This window comes from Myzus persicae, unplaced genomic scaffold, assembly GCF_001856785.1.
Source record: "Myzus persicae strain clone G006 unplaced genomic scaffold, MPER_G0061.0, whole genome shotgun sequence".
NCBI classification, from domain to species: Eukaryota; Metazoa; Arthropoda; class Insecta; order Hemiptera; family Aphididae; genus Myzus; species Myzus persicae.
In genome coordinates, this window is record NW_019104025.1 from 151,000 (window position 1) to 167,267 (window position 16,268).

Genomic DNA, 16,268 nt, shown 5'->3' on the forward strand with positions numbered 1-16,268 from the left:
TTGTTGTGTATCATTAATGTGAATAATAACGCAAACGTAAATTATAGTCTTTTATTGTCAAACATATAAATCGTAATGTCGTATAATGAAATTATGTGCTGGCTACTGACCGATGGACAATCCCCACCGATCGTAATATGATACTTATTATTATTAATGGTTAAACACTACGTTTCTTATATTATATAAATGCTGAATATGCAACAATATTAGTAAACCAACAAAGCTGAACGTGAACTGAATGAGCTTACATTTGTCATTTACCAACTGATGTGCACTTATGAGTTGTGAGTCGCAGACATTTACAGATGCGTTTTACACCTACTTGAGTTATAACCTCATCCCCAGAACTTATATCGTTGCTATTATACGGCTTTTATGTTTGCAGCGTTCGTGTTTTGCGCTTTGCTAGAATTCACGGTGGTCAACTATATGTGGAGAAAACTGAGGCCAGACATATTGAGAAACATATTAACGGAACCGGTGAACGGTGGCACCTCGGGCACAAAACCGTACGACGAAAATCTACCCTCGTCGCCGGTCATACCTGTCAGCGTGGTAATGACAGTTGTTCAACAAACAGTTGTTGATCAAACACGTTGTATTACATATATTTATATCAATGCATTATTAAAACGGTCGGTGTGATCTGCGGGGCAGTGCATTTCGCGATTCATACCACAATATTATATTAATATAAATCTCGTTCGTGGATAACACATATAGATTTTTCTTTACGCACTTTTATTTCTGACGGTAAATTCCTTGGTAAATAAATCATATATTGCCGGTTTTTGTATTTATATGTAGGTACCTATAATATTAGTAGTATATAGGAGTACCTACTAGGCATAGTAATATAATGAAAAAATTGAACTTTTGCATCGAAATGTGTCAATTCTGTCTCAAAATAAAAAACGTACTTAACTGTACGAAATTCAAAATGATATTATGGGGTTTAATTTTATTTTTTTAAATACCCGAGCTCTTTACATTTCGAGTGCGGGGTACCTTCGACCAGGGAATAGCCGAATTGATTCCAATTTAGTTGAATTGATTCCGTTTAAATGTATGATGATCCCACTACTGGTTGAGTCGGGTCTCGTTTTTTAACTAAGCACATTTTCTTTCCCAATTTTACAGGCTTAGTACTGTCAACTTAAAAGAAGGTATTATACTTAAATAGCTATCGTCGAAATGGAAGTCAACCAGTCATCAGTTATAGATATAAATAACATATAATTATTTTAAATTTTAAATTGTCGAACTGATAAGTTAACCTTACCCGGCAAATTTGAAGCAAACTTTCTTCAAATATTCTAATCGTGCAAGTTTCCCATTGGCCATTAATGTAGTCAGTCATACACTTTTCCGAATATAAGTTCTTTTTCCTTGTTTTTGGATAATTTTTCCTGTACCTATTACTACTGCAAATGTAGTGTACTAGTGTAATTACATTTTTAAATACTGCGTTCAACGTCGGTCTCCATAATATAAACAAATATTATGATGGACGTTGGTAATTTTTTTATATGATTTGATATGGGAAAAAAATTGCCCAAAAATTAAAATGTTTACTACCCATTTGAGACGAGAACCGATTCAGCTCGTCTAAATAAAATACTACTTTTAAACGGGAACCAATTCGGCATGTGGGGTAGGGGCCCGGGAACCACTTCTATAACAGACGTCGCCCCCAACTTTTCTCTGTACAGCATCGTTTCTCGTCCACCCCCGTGACTGCCCATAGGTTAACCCTACGATTTTAACAGCCACAAACAACACCTGCGTATAATATAATGTTACCCGTGTGTCTAATACTCGCTGTGTGTGTGTTCTGTTGGGCAGGTCAAGAAAATCTTACAACAAGAGTGCGCCTATTCGACGTCCGCGGAGACCAACACGGTGCTGGCGAGAAAGATCGACGAATACTCCAGACTGCTGTTTCCGGTCGCGTTCATAGCGTTCAACGCGCTGTATTGGCCGTATTATTTGCAAAACTAAAAAAAAAACACACACACCGCCTCCGCCGCCGCCACTACAGCAACGCCTAAGGGACAAAATCCACGACCAGCGAATAACACTCGCGCCTACATACTATACCATAATATTCTCACTCTCCACATAATAATGACTCCGTTACACCAGCGCAATAGTAATAATAATAACAATCGTAATATAAAAATGTATTATCGTCGCGGCTCTCTACGCGCGTGGGTTTATTTCCCCGCGAAATCTTAGCGAAAAATAAATACAAACGACGGCGAGTACGCACGTTGCAACAGCTGCTGCAGGCGGGTACCTACTTACAAGTGGCGACATGTCGATATAATATCCTGCTACGGGGTGTGATATCCGACGGATATTTTCTACTCTATATGCGACGCGACATCGTCACGTCAGCGGCGGCGGCGACGACGGAATGATATTATAGAAGAAGCCGCGTTATGTCGTCAAGAAAACAATACGTCGGCATCTGGCCCGGACCGTAGTACGACCAACGTTGGTTTTTGTTTTTCCGTAATATTATGTTTGAATTCTGTTTTTTTCCCGTCTCGACAAAGACAACGGACGTTCACCGTAAACCACCCCTCCGGCGCACAGCACCGCCACGACCCACACGACCTACCCCGCGGTTTTCGCGCCCGCGCACAGATATTATACATTATAATAGTATTATACGTCATAATGATATACTCGTACAAACAGCCGGCTACACAATTATATACAGAGCGGTTCACCGACCTCTAACAGTAGATATTTTATTCAAATTATAATTATTGACGTTTTCTAGTGGGTGTAGTAAAATTGTTATAAAAACAATATTTTCAAATTCGTACTTTAGATTTCGGGGAGAGTCGCAGAATTGTTAATTTCAAACGTGAACTAACCTTTTTCGCTTTAAAATGTTGAGCAGATGGTTATTTTTCAAAATGTTGAAGTATCATATTTATTAATTATTATATTATCACATATAACCGAAAATCTCCAAACTATTAACTTGGTAGTAGTAAAGAAAATTGAATTATTTGACTATTGTTGTATGTGTAGAGGATAGTATAGATAGGTACATGATAAGTTCGGAATATAATATATGGGTAGTGGTAGTAACGATTTTTATTATAAATTATAAATATTTAAATGAAACTAATTAACATTTTATAAAATTTGTTATAACTGTATAAGTGATACATTTAAATTATAAAATTATATAATATGCAGTAAAACTTCCATATAACGAAGTCAAATAAGCAGCAAAAAAAATATCGTAATTTTGGAGGAATTCGTTAAATAGAATTAAGTATTTTTTTCAACTTTTTTTAAAAATTGTATTGTATGTATGTATATATACTTCTATGTACGTTATGTAAAAAACAACATCAAATATAACATTATAGTTTAATTTAGTTTTTAATTTTATAATTCAAAAGAAATAATTATTGAGTTTTGTTTCCTTATTATTTTTATAAATTGTACTTTTTAAATTTGATGTAAAACCATTATTGGATACTGTTATCAGTAATCGTCCTTAATTGTAATAACTCAAAAACTACTGGTTTGAATTTAAATTTAGATTTTTATTTAAACATTTTAAAAATAATCATCAACTCAACAACATTTACCGTAAATTGTGGTCTAAAATATAAGTATTTAAAACTTAGGTGGCGCTTAAAAATTCCCAAAATTATAATTTGAATAAATGCATCATTAAAGGAAAAAAACCGGTGGTGAGCTTGAGTGATTAATCACTCTGTATATAATGTATGCTATACACCGAGAAAACGTAATCCGCGGACTATCCCCTGCATTATACTGCTTAAACGCATATACGTACCATATAATATATTCTCGTCCGTTTTTGTTATTTTTCTCTTATTTTAATTCCCGTGCAGTACGAGACAGTTGTTGGTAGGCGCCTCTGTGGGTACCGAGGTGATACTTTTATGGCCTCACAATGGTTTCTTCGGTGAACGTTTATGTTTTTGAAAATATGCTTTTGCTCACACATTTTGAAGTCTTCTTGACGAAAAAAAAATTATTTAAAAACACAGAAATTTACCGGAAAAATGACTGTGAAGTGGTGGTAAACGGATCGCTCTGTATATATGCGCGTGTACAAAATTACTATACAAGCCGAATACGATTACATCGCAATAATAATGAGATTATGTTGACGGTAATTCGAGATCACCGCGGTTTGTATCTTTATGTATTCGTCTAATAATAATAACTCAGTCCGAAAAACTATAGTCCCCTTCAATCCTTGTCGTTCATTCGCTACGCGTTTTAATTTGCGCAATTTAATATAAAAATTCATCTCATGTATCGTCCGTCCTCCTACATAAATTCTATTACATCCGGTCACTTTTGAACCAAAAGGAAAAGTTTTAATACAAACTATGGTTATAATAAATTACATTTTTAACATTTCGCATCCATCATTAATACGTTTCACTGTAAATAAAAATACACTTATTTATAAATAATAATACACTATACTAAGTTACCCGATAACACATATTTAATACGGTTTTTTTGTTGGGAATCTTTAAATAAAAATTATTTTCTAAGGACTAGCCACCCCCATCATACTTATAGGTAGGTATTGATTAAACGACATTATATCATGTATTTAATATAATATAATATGTATTATAATTACAGTACGGATTTTTAATCATTCAATAGCTATTGAAAAAGCATTTAAAATAAGGCTCTAGAAAATCATTTAAAAACATAACTATCTGTTTTTAACATTTTTTTATTATTAATATCATGTTTACACTAATTAATGTTGATATTATTTTTTCCAATAATTAATCTGTAAATTGAATAAACTATTTTCGATAGTTTATAAAAATACATCAAATTATAATAGGTACTTATTAAAATAATTTACATATCCTATTATCCTCTGAGTTGAATTGGACTATAAAAGTTTTTTTAAGTTTTCGAACAAAATTCGCTGTCAACAATCAGACACCAAAATTTGTTTGGGTTTGGAAAAACTATGTTCTACATCAACTGATAAAGTTCGATATCAATTTAATAAAAAAAATTGAAAAACAAAAATTATTTGATGTTTTTTTTTAAATAAACTAAATTTGATGAAAGCTCTAAAAAGGTATTAAAAAATAAAAATAACAAAATCTATAAAGTCTAAAATCACCACAAAAAAGCAAAATAAAATTATGTACATTTATTACGTTATATGAATTAGTAGATGAAAAAAAATAAATGCCTTTAACATCCGTACTTTAATTATAATGTATTACATATTTAATTAGTTATTTCAAATGTTCTTCTTTCGAACATGGCACTTATCCAGTCCATGATTTTTAAATTTCAGTGGCTGTCGTTATTTTTCTAACCGTTTAAGTATTTTTTAGTTAATTTTTAATACGACTCGCCTGAACATGTTTAATAATAAAAATTAGGATAATCGATAAACCTGTACATATTAAAAATAATCGTTATCGTTATTTACCAATTTTTCGTCACAATCCATCCGTTATACCTTATACCTACATTCTCTCAGTGGTTCATTATTTTTCAATACTTTTACCTATTGAGGGTATAGTGTTAGTTCATATTAATATTATGACGTTTAACTCAATCCGTGGTCTGTAAATGACAAGTTATGGACTATGGTTTTTACTAACAAATCAAACCGCTCCAAATTTAAATACACGAACACTACATTTAGAACTATACTCAACAATCTAGCAGTTAAATATTTATAGCGATGGGGGAGGGGGGAAAGAGTTTAAACTTTAAAACCGTTGTTTTGTATGTGTAAAAATGATTATCTATAAATGTGAATAAGAGTTTAATCGTTTTTAAAAATATTTTTATTTATAAGCATACCTATATTATTATAACATAATACATATATTTTATCATGTGGTCCAAGATAACTTTATTAATAACACATCATAATCTCTCTCTACATTATTTTGTTTCAATAAAATACGATTATAACCTACTCTTGCGATGGACGGAATCCGGCTACGTAACACGAACGCGCGGAGAGTATAATACCAAAATCAATAATATGATGTTATGAATCATTATAATCCACTAATAGTGGTGCGTTTTGCCAGTATATATAGAGACAGCATCTGAGTTGTGTACAGTCTTATAGTGTACCTACCACCATCGATGTGTTCCTTCATCACACAACCGAGTCTGGTTAGGTCATAAAAGGTTGAACTCTCGTGATGGACAGATATGACGAGCAATGCCACACTAAAAAATATTGACAGTTGTCGCCTCTGTCGGTGGTGGGCAATTGCAAAAACGTCTGAACGAGGAACATAATATATTTATTATTTTTCAATGCCTATGAATTATGATATAGGATCGACAACACTTGTTATAAACGATTAAACGATCCGCATACGCGTCGTGTCGGCCGGAAGCAGTCCAAAAACCGTTCCAATCCAAAATGTTCGTGAATCTTATAACAAATATTGTACGTGTAATAATAACTTTGAAACTACTTACATTTAATATGTGATTATACAGAGTGATTTTTTTTTGACGTAATCAACTCGTTGTATTTTGCAAAGGTTGTTTTTTTTTAATTATTTGTTCGAAACATCGCCGTACTTTATTACAACACTATATACAAGTGATTTTTAAGATGTTTAGTTGATGCGTAACGTATAAACGAAATACCAATACAAAATTAGATTTGTCCAAAATCTCAAAAACAAACTACCCACTCAAATAAGATCGTATTCCGTTAGAAAAAAATCGCTTTGTATGCACAGTGGAGGGTATATCACGTTCGGGATTCGTCATGTTTAAAGTATGTGATTTCAGTGTAAAATAATCGAGATCTTAGTAATATGCCCTATTTTAAAAAATAATTATAATATTTGAATGGTACGAATGGCTACCTGCCATCTAATTTATTATGTGCTAAATTTAATACCGTAGTTAGTTATTTATGACATTGTGCGTCTAAACGGTTTAAAAATATATATTATATTATAAAGTATTATCTAATTATTTTATGTTATTCTATATTAATATGTGTTAAATTAAAAATCTATTTTATTGGCTAAATATTATTATTGAATTTATTATATTATATCAATATTACCTTTATATATATATATATAATAAATATGCGTTGTAAATATTATTATAAAGATACTTTTCAGTGGAAACCATTTCATGTTGTTCTCTTTACTAGATCCTAAACAAAATATATGTTTACTCCACATTATTAACACAAATTTTGAATTTCTCCACACTCGCCACTCGCTCAATTCTCATACTACAGTTTCTTTAGCAAATACCTATAATTGATATTGATTGATGCAGAAATATCAGAATCGTACGCGGTGTGACACACATGTGCTGCCTACTTCACATCAGCGATTTACCCACTTTAAAATGTTAAGTTTTTGATTTCTTCTTTTGGTAGCTACCCATACCTATAGCTATTCTATAGAATTAATGTTATCATCAAATTTCATATTAGTCAATTTTGCTACACACCACCGTCTCATATTATATGAATATAATATATCATATCATATGCGTTTTGGATTTTAACGTAAGTACTAGTGTACAAAAATAACTATTTCGAAGTGTAATTGTATACACATCAAGCACATAAACCTACTTAATATTGTTTTATTATTTAAACACATAAATATATATATATATAACATTTAGTGTTTAGAATAGCGCCCACTCCATAACCGTCGACACGATATTATCTTTTTTGACTGTTTAAAATTTTAAATGCTTATAATACTGCGAATAATAAGAAACTATTCGTTCAACGTTCGGCGTGTGTACATCTAAACGTTGATGAAAGACTCGTATTCTGTTTCGGGCAAGATGTATTTTACATTTACAAAAATAGAGAAATAAGGTGCTATTTAAAAATCATAAAATTAGTAGCAGTTAGAATTGTATGGCCATGTTCCCTAGGTGAATACTGGATGATTACAAAAAAAAAAAAATAGAATAATTCCATGTTCAAATGACGTGAGTGTTCGCTGCAGCAGTTAAAATAATAAGCCTGTATATTAGCTATGTTATCAGCAATATATACATTATACGTAGTGAACAGCGGCGGAAAAATGTACAGAGAGAACGTAGCGATGCGAAGAAGGGCGGCCGAGATAGAGTATCAGGGGGTGCGGGTGGACGCAGGTATACAATGTAATGCGTAGTACGTGCCCGGAATAACTGATAATACCGTATATTATAATGCGATACAGGGGGCGGTAATAATTTCTTCTCTCAATTTATCGAAATTTTCGAAATTATAGTTCCGGAAAACTATTTTTACACCATAGTCCAGCAGTGGCGTGTTCAACTATTTTGAAAAGGGGGATTTGAATTTTTGACCATACCCTCGACCACGTTATATACACCTATATTATATTCATTGCTTTTTCATTTATTTTATATGACAATTTATAAGTCAAAGAGGGGATATGGTAGTATGATACCCTCATCCCCCCCGTGAGCACTCCTCTTCACCACACAAACCGCGATATACTACAATAATTATATCAATACTTGAGAAGTGCAGCGGTAGTATAGTAATAGGTGCACGGTATACTGCATAATTATTATACGTGGTCATTTTTTAGTTATACACCGACCTCGGAATTCTAGACTAACCATAAAAATTGTCATATTATCAGGCATTTGACATTGATTGCAAAACAATATTTACCTATTACCTGCAATAATAGCAATAGGCAAACAATATTCAAAGCTGTTCGAAAAAAATAAGTACCTACTCAAGGCTTTAATAATCAGCGCCGGCGCGAGGTTTTGTGGGGCCCGGGACATGTTTTTTTCATGGGACCAAGAAATTTTTTTTTTTTTTTAAAGCATCAAAATCGTTTGGACGTCGGCATTATAATTTATATTTACTCTCACTCGTTTATTATAGGGATTCCAATTACTATATTAAAAACCCACAAGCCGCCACTGTAGACGGGACTTGTATTTTTAATTCGAAATATAAAATTATAGGCTTAATAATCATCAAATGCCATGAAAAGCCTGGGCAGCTGCCCCTTCTGCCGGCGTTAGTAATAACTTTTGTCAATTAAAAACGATTTAGAAAAAGGAAATTCAAACAATTAAAGTTAATACCAACATGTTCAATATGTTATGATATTATAGAAGCATGTGTGAAGCAATGTATAAGCAAAAACATTCAAGAATATTATTTACAGTACAACTTTCTTTGTTTTTTTTTCTTCATCAGTCACCATATTAATAAAACAAAGAATTTGTTTGAAAAAAGTCTATACAATATATTATTTGAAATATTATCAAAAATAAAGCACAATATTAGAGTACAATATAATCAGTAATCACACAATATGCAGTTAAGAATTTTGTACACAGTTAAAAAAACACTGAAAACTATTTTTCAGTATTTTAAATACCCATATAATAATGCACGTTTTTATTATTATGAATGTAATTTAATTAATCCTTCAAAAATTAAAATTATGTTATGAGTTATGACATATTATGTTATATAATCCTATTTGAACCTTAGCCTGTGTTGTAATGAATAAAAAATAAATAAACATAGGTACCTAAATAAAACAAAAAATAATGAATGGTATATAATTTTTAGGGACAATAATTCTTGGTACTCAAATAATTTTATAGGTAAGACAAATAAAATGTAAATAAATGTTTCATATAAAATATACAATAAAAGGGATTAAAATAATATTTTTGTTAAATAATGTAATAAATTAAAATAAATAATAAATAATAGGTAACAATATTTTGTACGACTTATCATGAAAATAAAATATAAAAATAACATGGCAATATGACATAATTGTTGCAAATTTCTTTTAATTAATATCCTATCAATACCTTCATAAATATAACTAGGTTAAATACATTATAGAATTTTTCATAAACGATTCATCCAAATTCGTGATGCTTGAATGGCCTAATAAAAACAATAAACATTGTACCAAATGGCAATTTTACAAAATATTTAATAAAGTACTTACCAATGTATATTACTATCACTATTTTATCTTATGTTTTAGTTATATTATTTTTATTTGCCTATTAACTAACATTTAACTGAAATAAAATTAGTAAATATTTTGATTTGAGTGTCATAATGCACAAATATATATTTCTTTAAATACTTATAATACTTTATAATTTATAATAAGTTATTAGTAAATTAGATTACCTACTATGGGTGTTTAAATTAGAAAACACTAAAGAGGCAGTATTGTCTGGTGTTGTGTTCCGTTTAATAAATTAATTGGTAAGTTATAAAATGTTGGTAACATATTGTTATTTACAAGTTGATCTTAACTACATTAAACTAGCCGGCTTAAGTGATAATTTTTCAAAATTGAGTTCATTATAAGATATTAATCAAAATATTATTTCAGAAAATGGTACAAGTAATAGGTTTAAGATAATATACATCTAAGACAATGTATATAATTAAATTAAATTTGTATCCTCGTTAAGTGTAGAAATAGTAGTTTACATTAAATACCGATAATTTGTGCATTAAACTTACTGCTGATTTTCCAGATCGATATTAAAGCTTGAATTGTTCAAATCTATACAATTTTCTATCATTTTATTGAGTTGTTAATAAATGATTCATCCAAATTAATGATGCTTGTATTAGCCTAATAAAAACAATTAATATTGCACTAATTTTACAAAATATTTCATTAAATACCTAACTAATGTATATTACTATCAATTATCATTGTTTCAGTCATATTTTTTTTTATTTGCCAATTAATCAACACTTAAATTTAGACTACTGTGGGTGTTTTAATTAGAAGACTCTAAATGTGAGTTTCCAAACACCGAGTCGTGTTCAAAGTTCTGATCCATATATTTTATACGTTTCAATTATTCACATTCATCAACTATTCTAAATTTAAGTTTTAGTATATTATGTACTTTCTTAAGTTAAAATAAGTATTCACATAATACACTCATGTTTGTCCATCTTAGAAATTATTTTGCTTATATTTATTTTAAAGATTTATCAATATGTCCTATTCTGAACCCTTTAAAATAAGAAGTTTAACTCTTAGAATTGTGTAACATACAGGTAACTGGAATACCAGATTATTTTTATGTTATAAATTACAATATTATTAACTATCATTCCATAGTCATGAAAAAATTCCAATGAATTAATTTTTTTTTTTTATTAAATAAAGTTTTACTGACTATGTCATCTTAACTTATTGTTAATTAATACATTTCCAATGAATTAATATTATGTAAAATCTTAACAAAAATAAAAAATTTACAAATGAACGCCAGCAACATTATCTTTCATATAAATTTCAGGAGTTAAAGAAGGGGACTCGTCCTCCTACCTCTGATGGTAGTTAAAAAGCGTGAGCTTTAAAAATATAGAATTTTTTGTAAATTAAATTTTACATGAAATAAACTACAAATTTGAAAATTATTCAGGGTTATGAGTGGAATGAGTATGCTTACACAATCACTGTTTAAACATTACATATACATTAGATATTATACCTACATAAAACTCTATAATATAGTTTTATATTATACTACCATATTATGGTCATATAGAAAGCTTAAATCTATAAAACTATATGGAGACATATTTAGTCCCCTAGAATTTTTCCCACTTTAAGTCTATTGTACAAAATCAAATCAAAGCAAAGGTACCAACCTACTTAAATAGGTAAGTATAGCTTCTTTTTATAAATGCAATATCGATTAATAATGTATAATTAATAATATGGTATTTAAATATTGTATGTGAGTACCTGTTTTTTTAAAGCAGCAGCGGTATCTTTCCAATTCGCATCTATTTGGAAATGTAACTTAATCATTTTGGTTGTGTCAACGCGTATTGTACAAAACGGGCAATTAAGTTCATCATCTTGGTTCAAAAACCTTGAAACAATGTCATTAAGTTAAAGTTTAGTACTTATTTATTATAATTTATATGTAATAAACAATTTGGTGTAAAAAAGTTAAACAAAAATAATTAAATAATACTATAAGGTATATTATGGGATGCTGGAGATAAATAAAAAATATTATATTATGTGCCTACTGCTTGTTGAAACACATTCTAAGGCATTCTGCATGAAACAAATGGCCGCATGGAGTTGTGAATACAGATTCTTGGTATATCCCAGTAAATGCAGCCTTACATACTCCGCAACAAAACATTTTGTGGTTTGCACGAACTTAATATTAAATTAAATTGAAAAATCAATTAGACGTACATCCGTCATCCGTACTTGGTAGCCTTACAAGATGAATTTAATATTAATGATTATGACTGGCCTGCCTAGTACCTAACTACATAAGTTTTAGATTAAAATATTAAATGTTGATTAGGTAGGTACCTATTATTATAACTAACAAAAGTTATTATAGCTCATCAATTCATTGAATATGCATACAAAATAGGGATATAATAAATATTATTTATAGTAATAAATAATAATAATAATGATGATTATAATATATTATAATAATGAGACCCTATTTAAGATATTACACTTCCTTAATAATAAAATGATAAGTGTTCATAGTAAGTATAATCATGGCTAAATAATAATTATAATTATAGTTATATTGTTGTTTAATATTATGAGCATTTAGAATAGGCATACCTAAACATAATACTAAACTATATAATAATTAGGTACCATATTATAATGAACAGACAATGGTGTTATTTCTTATTAATATTATGAAAGATTATAATTATAAATGAAGATTGAACTAATGAGGGAATATTATAGAGCTGATTATAATACAAATGTGGAAACTGGAAATATTTAATATTAATAGACTTTGGAGAAATGGTACCTTTGGCGATAAATGCATCTAGAACAGAGGAGAGGAGGGAAATTAGTGGACCGAATGGCCGATGATAAAATTTAGATTTTAAATGAATTGTGATAAGAAATAACATGGGTGATGTGTGAGACATGTTATGCCGGTTGTTGGTGAATTAACTATAATTTTGTTTTAATTTTGAGGAGAAATCATATTATTTTAGTACTTAACTCTAGAAAACTATTGTCACGATGATAATTATTAATACCTATTAATAGTTTTTTAGTTCAAGTATGGTAATATAAACGCTGATAACTAATACCTACTATGTAGAAATAATTCTAAAAGCAAAACGATCGCTCTCAAATGTATTCTTGATCCCGAAAAAACCTTTTTCAAATTTTCAATAGAAGGTACCTATTTAAAAATTGTCGATAAATCAGTTGCTTATTAGCAGTTGTGTTTCATACTGTTATTTAATTTGTTCGGCTCCTCTAGAAAAATATGAATCAATGCCACTGAGGTACCATAATAATGTAGTTCCTCCACGTTCTTTTTACCATACAATTAGGTATGCTATTTTTACCTCAGACACGCATAAAGTTATGTTAGATAAGAATTGCAGAGATACCTATATTATTAATATGTAAGTGCTTGGAATTAGCTTGCGAGCGAAGCGATCTGTTTTATTTTTTGGTTAAATTACATTTATAGGCTCGTCAAAACTATAACTTATTAAAAACTTAATGAAGCCACTGAGTTATATAACGAATTATATAGTTTTTTTTTTTTATATATATAATGGCTATAGTGGAGGGAGGGCAAACGGGAAAACTGCATTTTAAATAGTACGCCTCTGCCCATTACTATAAGTTATTATGTTTTTAATTAATATACACAATGGTTGAACTATTTTATTAATAATAATTTTACCCATCTATGATTAGTCGAACCGTGTAATAAATCAATGCCTTCCGAAAACCGACGTACCTACCTTTACAGGTAGTGTAAAACGGTGTGAACTGCCAATATGACATATGTTCAATGACGGTGGTATAATTATCTTACAATTATTGGTCCAGCATAATAATAGTGAATAATACTCATTAATATTGTTATTTGTTATTATCTTTCATAATCTGTGGTTTTATTACCTCGAAGTCTTGAAGACGTGTAGTTCGTATTCAGAATTGTCTAGTTATTTACCAAATTCAGTTATATTGTTATTCGTTAATGATATATTACCTATAATTACTAATACCCACGGAAAACAATCCACAATAGACACCGTGCAGATATACACTAGCGCTCCCGGTAGTGTACGCATGCAGTTTTTGTATGATCATTGATACGGATATTACATTATGCCATTATGGACATTATGGTACTTACCTATATTATTAATTATCATTAATAATTAAAACATTTTTAAATAGTAAATACCAATTTTTAATTATTTGTATTTATTGACTGTATTTCTATTTTTCCATACATTTTTATTTATTTCCTATTTATTGTTTAAAATGAGTAAAATCTGCTGTGTTGTTAACTGTAGTAATACTTATAAAAACACTACAAATGTTAAGTTTTATAATTTTCCAAACAAGCCTTACCAGAGTGAATTAAAGAAGCAATGGATTTATGCAGTTAAACGTTTAGAGTAAGCTAAATAAAAGCATAATATATTTAATTTGTTTGTGGATAATGTATTAAAATTGAACTCTGTAAATCTGCTTTTAGCAATAATGGTCAATTGTGGTATCCTAGGCCTCATTCTGTTATCTGCAGTGAACATTTTGTTGGTAATAAACGCTCAAATGACTCAAATAGCCCTTCATACATACCATCATTGTTTCCTGAAGTGTACAAAAAGAAACAAGTTAATATTAAACAGCTGAGTGATAGGTATATACGAACATCAAACCGTCAAGACAAAAAGTTAAAAATGATGATAAATGATGTCAAGTCTTCAGAAGTAGAAATCATAGAACCACTTCAGTGTGAAAGCTCGAATTGTGTCTCTAATGTGGGAATTCAAGTTATGTTTGATTTTAACAATGCAAATCCATTTAAATTTGAATGCGAATTTAATAAATTGAATAATGATGTTGGAACTCAAGCAAATATCCCATTATCAAATAATATTTCTAAAATTTCTAATACTAAAGACATTGCTTGTGGTCCAGATGTATCTTGTTTAAACATGAATTCTTTTTTAGGATATCATTCTATAACTAACGAGTCACAATTAAAAGACTTAACCAGTACTACATTTAAAGTTTTTAACTTGCTACTTTCATTTATCTCTGATTCTTGTTATAGTGCTGTGAGTAAAGAAAATAGATTAATGATTTTTCTCATCAAAATTAAATTGGGTATATCATATTCAGCCATTGGAGTATTATTTTATTTAATATTAATCGTACGACTGTGTCAAGAATATTTTATTCGGTTCTAAATTCTTTAGTTAGCAAAACAAAACATTTTATCTTTTGGCCCAACAAAAAATCAATTTTAGATACTTTACCAAGAGCATTTAAGCAAAATTATCCTAACTGCCGCTGTATTATTGATTGCACAGAGATAAAAACTGAGCAACCAAGTACAGTTGAGCAAAGAGTTAACATGTATTCAAGATATAAAAGTGCTTACACAGTAAAAACTCTAGTAGCAATTACTCCTAGTGGTTTAATTTCATTTTTATCAAAATGTTATGGGGGTAGAGCAAGTGACACATTTATCACCAATGACTGTGGTTTTTTATCAAAACTTGAAAAAGGTGATGAAGTTTTGGCAGATAAAGGTTTTCCAGGTATTAAGGTCTCTTGTGAAAATAAAAACAGTATTTTAATAATGCCTCCTTTTCTTCATAATGGGAGATTTAGTGAAAATGAAGTAGTTGAAACATACAATATTGCTAGTGTGAGAATCCACATTGAAAGAGTTTTTGCCAAATTAAAAACTTTGGGAATTTTAAATAAAATAACTATAGATTTGTTACCCCATGTAGATGATATTATGCATATATGTTGTGTGTTAATTAATTTACAAAACCCTATAATTAAAGATTAACAATGTAACATTTATTTTTAAATCATATAATTATAATATAATTAATAATATAATTGTGTATATATTGTGTATTATAAATGTTAATATAATTAACAAATTCTTTAAAACTATTACAATGTAAAATATTATTATTAATATTAATAACTATGTAACACAACAACAAGTGTATCTTATTTATTTAATATTAAATGTTCAACAGGTAAAATAGGTTTTATAAATCAACGAACAACTTAATAAAATCTTTATTCAAGCAAACATCTTGGTAAGAAAAAATGAAAATAAAAATATTCCAGTCTTTTTAAAATGGTTTGTAAAAATAAAATATTCTTCTCAATTGTAATCACTAGTGGGTCTAT

General features: G+C 29.5%; 3 protein-coding genes across 6 annotated transcripts in view; 2 read left to right on the forward strand and 1 right to left on the reverse strand.

The window, feature by feature from the left end:
• LOC111037747 (glycine receptor subunit beta-type 4-like) overlaps positions 1-4,772 on the forward strand; it is a 145,116-nt gene extending 140,344 nt beyond the window's left edge. The window contains exons 8-9 of one of the 2 annotated variants that reach the window (XM_022320487.1): positions 389-558; positions 1,849-4,772. In XM_022320487.1, coding sequence (XP_022176179.1) covers positions 389-558; positions 1,849-2,004 — 326 coding nt within the window. In that variant the 3' untranslated portion in view covers positions 2,005-4,772. The remainder of the gene's footprint in view (positions 1-388; positions 559-1,848) is intronic. The other variant, XM_022320488.1, reaches the window with a different exon arrangement.
• Positions 4,773-9,803: 5,031 nt separating this feature from the next.
• On the reverse strand, positions 9,804-12,338 carry LOC111037745. 2 transcript variants are annotated; one of them, XR_002604907.1, is made up of 4 exons: positions 12,104-12,338; positions 11,811-11,940; positions 10,562-10,676; positions 9,804-9,964 (listed from the first exon to the last, which is right to left on the reverse strand). XR_002604907.1 is itself a non-coding variant. In XM_022320486.1 (3 exons), the coding sequence occupies exons 1-3, from the start codon at positions 12,220-12,222 to the stop codon at positions 10,620-10,622; spliced, it is 306 nt and encodes a 101-aa protein (XP_022176178.1). In that variant the 5' UTR covers positions 12,223-12,338; the 3' UTR covers positions 10,480-10,619. The 2 variants fall into 2 exon arrangements, 1 of the variants encoding a protein (XP_022176178.1); XM_022320486.1 differs by lacking the exon at positions 9,804-9,964 and having other exon boundaries at positions 10,480-10,676.
• Positions 12,339-14,130: 1,792 nt separating this feature from the next.
• Positions 14,131-15,915, forward strand: LOC111037743. Of its 2 annotated transcripts, none has more exons than XM_022320478.1 (2): positions 14,131-14,500; positions 14,581-15,435. In XM_022320478.1, the coding sequence occupies exons 1-2, from the start codon at positions 14,364-14,366 to the stop codon at positions 15,296-15,298; spliced, it is 855 nt and encodes a 284-aa protein (XP_022176170.1). In that variant the 5' UTR covers positions 14,131-14,363; the 3' UTR covers positions 15,299-15,435. The 2 variants fall into 2 exon arrangements, with proteins under 2 accessions (XP_022176170.1, XP_022176171.1); XM_022320479.1 differs by having other exon boundaries at positions 14,134-14,500; positions 14,581-15,915.
• The last annotated feature ends 353 nt before the right edge of the window (positions 15,916-16,268 follow it).

What these genes read in the sequence shown, in the direction of transcription:
- LOC111037745 (XM_022320486.1), bottom strand. Translation starts at nt 12,222, where the DNA reads ATGTTTTGTTGCGGAGTATGTAAGGCTGCATTTACTGGGATATACCAA. An exon ending in AGAATGTGTTTCAACAAGCA is followed by an intron (nt 11,941 to 12,103) that starts GTAGGCACATAA and finishes CATTGTTTCAAG; the next exon opens with GTTTTTGAACCAAGATGATG. An exon ending in CTGCTGCTTTAAAAAAACAG is followed by an intron (nt 10,677 to 11,810) that starts GTACTCACATAC and finishes TGTTTTTATTAG; the next exon opens with GCTAATACAAGCATCATTAA.
- LOC111037743 (XM_022320478.1), top strand. Translation starts at nt 14,364, where the DNA reads ATGAGTAAAATCTGCTGTGTTGTTAACTGTAGTAATACTTATAAAAAC. An exon ending in TATGCAGTTAAACGTTTAGA is followed by an intron (nt 14,501 to 14,580) that starts GTAAGCTAAATA and finishes ATCTGCTTTTAG; the next exon opens with CAATAATGGTCAATTGTGGT.